Below are 6000 nucleotides of genomic sequence, written 5' to 3' on the forward strand. Positions count from 1 at the left end.
ATAACCGACATAACTGTGCACCTCAGATAACAAGCAGTCGCACAGCTACAGTAAACATTAGAGCTATGGCTGCACAAGTAATTCAATTTGAATCAAGATCACCATTTTGGTTACTATGATTATAGAAGTGTGATCGTCATCAATATTAGCATACAAAAAGCAGGCTCTGCTACATAGTTGAATTTAATTTACAAACCCCGTTTCCGTATGAGTTGGGAAATTGTGTTAGATGTAAATAAAAACGGAATACAATGATTTGCAAATCATTTCCAACCCACATTCAGTTGAATATGCTACAAAGACAACATATTTGATGTTCAAACTGATAAAAAAAAAAATGTTGTGCAAATAATCATTAACTTTAGAATTTGATGCCAGCAACACGTGACAAAGAAGTTGGGTAAGGTGGCAATAAATACTGATAAAGTTGAGGAATGCTCATCAAACACTTATTTGGAACATCCCACAGGTGAACAGGCAAATTGGGAACAGGTGGGTGCCATGATTGGATATAAAAGTAGATTCCATTAAATGCTCAGTCATTCACAAACAAGGATGGGGCGAGGGTCACCACTTTGTCAACAAATGCGTGAGCAAATTGTTGAACAGTTTAAGAAAAACCTTTCTCAACCAGCTATTGCAAGGAATTTAGGGATTTCACCATCTACGGTCCGTAATACCATCAAAGGGTTCAGAGAATCTGGAGAAATCACTGCACGTAAGCAGCTAAGCCCGTGACCTTCGACCCCTCAGGCTGTACTGCATCAACAAGCAACATCAGTGTGTAAAGGATATCACCACATGGGCTCAGGAATACTTAAGAAACCCACTGTCAGTAACTACAGTTGGTCGCTACATCTGTAAGTGAAAGTTAAAACTCTCCTATGCAAGGCGAAAACCGTTTATCAACAACACCCAGAAACGCCGTCGGCTTCGCTGGGCCTGAGCTCATCTAAGATGGACTGATACAAAGTGGAAAAGTGTTCTGTGGTCTGACGAGTCCACATTTCAAATTGTTTTTGGAAACTGTGGACGTCGTGTCCTCCTGCCCAAAGAGGAAAAGCACCATCTGGATTGTTATAGGCGCAAAGTTGAAAAGCCAGCATCTGTGATGGTATGGGGGTGTATTAGTGCCCAAGACATGGGTAACTTACACATCTGTGAATGCGCCATTAATGCTGAAAGGTACATACAGGTTTTGGAGCAACATATGTTGCCATCCAAGCAACGTTACCATGGACGCCCGTGCTTATTTCAGCAAGACAATGCCAAGCCACGTGTTACATCAACGTGGCTTTATAGTAAAAGAGTGCGGGTACTAGACTGGCCTGCCTGTAGTCCAGACCTGTCTCCCATTGAAAATGTGTGGCGCATTATGAAGCCTAAAATACCACAACGGAGACCCCCGGACTGTTGAACAACTTAAGCTGTACATCAAGCAAGAATGGGAAAGAATTCCACCTGAGCAGCTTAAAAAATGTGTCTCTTCAGTTCCCAAATGTTTACTGAGTGTTGTTAAAAGGAAAGGCCATGTAACACAGTGGTGAACATGCCCTTTCCCAACTACTTTGGCACGTGTTGCAGCCATGAAATTGTAAGTTAATTATTATTTGCCAAAAAAAAAATTAAGTTTATGAGTTTGAACATCAAATATCTTGTCTTTTTTGTGCATTCAATTGAATATGGGTTGAAAAGGATTTGCAAATCATTGTATTGTTTATATTCGTTTATATTTACATCTAACACAATTTCCCAACTCATATAGAAACGGGATTTGTAGTTACAGGACAGAATTTCTAGGCACAATCAGGGCATTAAAGGGATCCGGTTTGGTGGCTGCAGGATTAGATCTCTGCTTTTTGCAAATGATGTGGTCCTGATGGCTCCATCTGGCCAGGATCTTCAGCTCTCACTGGATCGGTTCGCAGCCGAGTGTGAAGCGATTGGGATGAGAATCGGCACCTCCAAGTCCGAGTCCATGGTTCTCGCCGGGAAAAGGGTGGAGTGCCATCTCCGGGTTGGGTAGGAAATATTGTTCAAGTACCTCTGAGTCTTGTTCACGAGTGAGGGAAGAGTGGATCGTGAGATCGACAGGCAAATCGGTGTGGCGTCTTCAGTAATGCGGATGCTGTATCGATCCGTTGTGGTGAAGGGGCTGAGCCGGAAGGCAAAGCTCTCAATTTACCGGTCGATCTACGTTCTCATCCTCACATATGGTCATGAGCTTTGGGTTATGACCGAAAGGACAAGATCACGGGTACAAGCGGCCGAAATGAGTTTCCTCTGCTGGGTGGTGGGGCTCTCCCTTAGAGATAGGGTGAGAAGTTCCGTCATCCGGGAGGAGCTCAAAGTAAAGTCGCTGCTCCTCCACATCGAGAGGAGCCAGATGAGGTGGTTTGGGCATCTGGTCAGGATGCCACCCGAACGCCTCCCGAGGGAGGTGTTTAGGGCACGTCCGACCGGTAGGAGGCCACGGGGAAGACCCAGGACACGTTGGGAAGACTATGTCTCCCGGCTGGCCTGGGAACGCCTCGAGATCCCCCGGGAAGAGCTAGACGAAGTGGCTGGGGAGAGGGAAGTCTGGGCTTCCCCTTCTCTGCTGCCCCCGCGACCCAACCTCGGATAAGCGGAAGAAGATGAATGGTTGGATGGATGGATGGCTCTGTTACATATCATATCAAGCACTTTTACAACCAAAAGTCAGCCAACCACCAGGGGGAGAAGGAAAGACAGTGGACTCATGCGAAAGTGAGTGAGAGTGAGTGAGAAGTCGGGGGCAGAGAGTGACTGACTGTACTGCAGCTTTTGGAGGTATAGGGACTACACACCAGTAGACCCCGAAAATGTAAGGAAAAAAATGCATTATCACATTCATACCCTTTCTCCAGGAGAGTGGTCCACATCAGCCTACGGATGTAACAACATGACAATTTCATATCATATTTATCGTAGGGCTGGGCGATATGGCCTTTTTTTAATATCTCGATATTTTTAAGCCATGTCACGATACAAGATATATATCTTGATATTTTGCCTTAGCCTTGAATGAACACTTGATGCATATAATCACACCAGTATGATGATTCCATGGGTCTACATTAAAACATTCTTGTTCATACTGCATTAATATATGCTCATTTTAAACTTTCATGCAGAGAGGGAAATCACAACTAAGTCAATTGACCAAAACTGTATTTATTAAACAGTTATTAAGCAGTGGCACAAACATTCATGTCATTTCAAAACAGAAAGTGCAAGACTGTCAGACATTTTAAAACAAGCTATTAGTGCACTTTTTTGCATGATGTCACTAAGATGACATATCAAAACAACACTAAATTAAAGTGCACTTTTTGTACAGAGCGCCACTACAATAGTTTAAAACAAATAAAGTGCACTTTTGTGCATGATGTCACACAAGATATTTCAATAACTGTCAAATAAAAATGAGCTGCGTAATAGGAAATCAAATAGTGTACGTCTTTCGCTATGTGGTAGGTTCCTGCGGACGTTATCTCCTTCTGTTGTTGACTATTTTTTTCATACGGTGTTGATGTGGAAATGGTTGCCTCTGTATTTTGTTGGTGTGGCACCGAACGGAGATGTTGACATGCCAAGTAAGCACTCTTCATTCTCTAGCAGGTGACTTTTCAAATGATGCTACATATTAGCAGTAATGCTACTTTTTGTAGCAACGCTTGCCCCACACTTGACAAATTACGGTTGTCTGTTCGACATATTCCCACTTGAAGCCAAACCACCGCTAGACGATGCTGTTTTTCTTAGGAATTAATTCTTCCTTCATTTGTTACCAGATTCGCACCTTCTTTCTCTCGTATTACCACTCGCACCACAGCTAACGTTACCCATGCCGCTACCTCTCTGCTGCGCGAGGGCATATACGTATGTGACGCATGTAAGAAGGTGCGCTTGTTTTATGTCTCTGTGAGGAGAGACAACAAAGAGTGAGGAACGCCTGTAGTGTAATGCCCGCAGCTAAAAGCAACTGCGTGAGAACGTATACTCGAATATCACGATATAGTCACTCCTTTTCCGGGCGAGAACCATGGACTCGGACTTGGAGGTGCTGATTCTCATCCCAGTCGCTTCACCGATCCAGTGAGAGCTGAAGATCCTGGCCAGATGAAGCCATCAGGACCACATCATCTGCATCTTTTTTTTTTTCATTTATTTATTTATTTCAGGCAATGACATGAAAAAAAAAGTACAAAGTTGACAACACATAATAATATACATTAATATAGTGCAAAAGGTAATGTACAGTATGTAATGCATGATTGTCCAGTTTTGCCTGAAAGGGAGTGGGAAGAAGATAACTCATTTAATCCCACCCCCAGTTCTCCATTCAGTGATTATTCCATTGAGTTTCACTGTTACTTTGTTTAAGGATTATAATACAAATGTTGTATCATAGTGGCATTACCACAGGTAACAATAATTATTACACTGTAACAATAATTTGTATCAACAATGGTCAATTATGGTTACCATTATTATCACGGTATTGTTGAATGTGCTCAAAATCTACTTATACATACACTGAAATCTTTGAACCAGGTTTTATTTTATTTTTTTTAAAAGATTACAATATATTGACACAATATATTTTTATTGGCAAAATAAATATTAAAGTACATACAACCGTAACAGCAACCATGCAACGAGGGACCACGTAGCATCCACCTTTCAAAGACACACCAAAATAACAATTGCAATAACATTTTATTTGTCCAAAGACATGTGTCCGACACGGTTGTGTAATACACAAGATATAAATTATATACTTTTAATACCATTTAGGGATGTAACAGTAGGGGTACTTAAAGTACAAAAAACTTTTAACAGCAACCATTCTCAAAGGGACCCCATATCCATCCACTTCTTAAATACACAAAAATAAGGGATGTAACGTTTTATTTGGCCAAAGAAAGTCCTAAAAATACACTGCGTTTTGTCTTTTGTGCATAGTCGTATTTTCTATTTTGTTTACACCTTACAATTGCACTCTGTAAAAGGTATATGTATTTCTAGTTAGGATTTTATAAGTTTGATTTCATTACTAATGAATAATTTTTATTTTAAGGTAATATTTTTAAAAGAAAAAATGTGTTCACATATTGTTTGTTTAAAATAGAAAGTGCAATAAAATATGTTTTACATGAGCTAATAAACAATTGTGATTAAAATCCTGATTTTAATATTGATCAAAATAATAGTGATTTTTATTTTGGCAATAATTGTGCAGCCCTACTGTAATGGCTTCTGCCAGGATCGTGAATTTTTTTCATTCTCGTCCAATGCCCTTCCACATACTCTGAGATCTATAAAATAAATACTTCCATTTTAATTTATCTTAACATTTTACACGGGACTGTTTTTTCAAGATGGACTAGTACGAGAGGTAAGAGACGGCAACATTACTACTTCATTTTGTTCGTTGGTTCGGGAAAAACACGACACGGTAGGATAATGTATTATTTTCATTTAATCGTGGCATGCGCATAATAACACTTACGTGCGAAATGTAGTGACATACATGCTGGTAAAAGCAACACCCTTTAATGCAGCTCTGGAGTCTGTATCCATCGGGTACCTAATCTAATGTTGTGACTCAGTGTATCTATTAGAGATGCGCGGTTTGCGGACACAACCGCGGAGTCCGCGGATAATCCGCGTGTCGGGCGGATGCATGACGAAAAAAATAGATTTTAAATCGATTCGGGCGGGTGGCGGTTGAACCAATTCGGAAATATATATACATAGTTAAATGTTGTTACCCACATACGAAAAAAGAGCAGCACTCTTTGAAACAGGCAATTATTCATCAGGCACTGCTGCAGCTGTCACGCCAAATTTCTCCCCCTACAAAAACCTCCCCCCCATTTACTTCCGGGGCTGCGTCCAATAAAATCACAAAGTTGCCGGGGGTTCTTAACCGGCACGCGACTGTCCTGTACAAAAAAAAAAAACAATAATCGA

At 40.9% G+C, this 6000-nt stretch overlaps 1 protein-coding gene across 2 annotated transcripts in view; it reads right to left on the reverse strand.

Moving 5' to 3' along the window:
- Nucleotides 1-6000, reverse strand: part of rnf11b (ring finger protein 11b) — a 61524-nt gene that overhangs the window by 21916 nt on the left and 33608 nt on the right. The window contains exon 2 of one of the 2 annotated variants that reach the window (XM_062039024.1): nt 2878-2907. The exons of the other annotated variant lie outside the window; for it this stretch is intronic. Within the exon in view, the coding sequence (XP_061895008.1) occupies nt 2878-2907 (30 nt within the window). The remainder of the gene's footprint in view (nt 1-2877; nt 2908-6000) is intronic. 2 annotated transcript variants of the gene reach the window in all.

The sequence above is a fragment of the Entelurus aequoreus genome, linkage group LG27 (genome assembly GCF_033978785.1).
Source record: "Entelurus aequoreus isolate RoL-2023_Sb linkage group LG27, RoL_Eaeq_v1.1, whole genome shotgun sequence".
NCBI lineage: Eukaryota > Metazoa > Chordata > Actinopteri > Syngnathiformes > Syngnathidae > Entelurus > Entelurus aequoreus.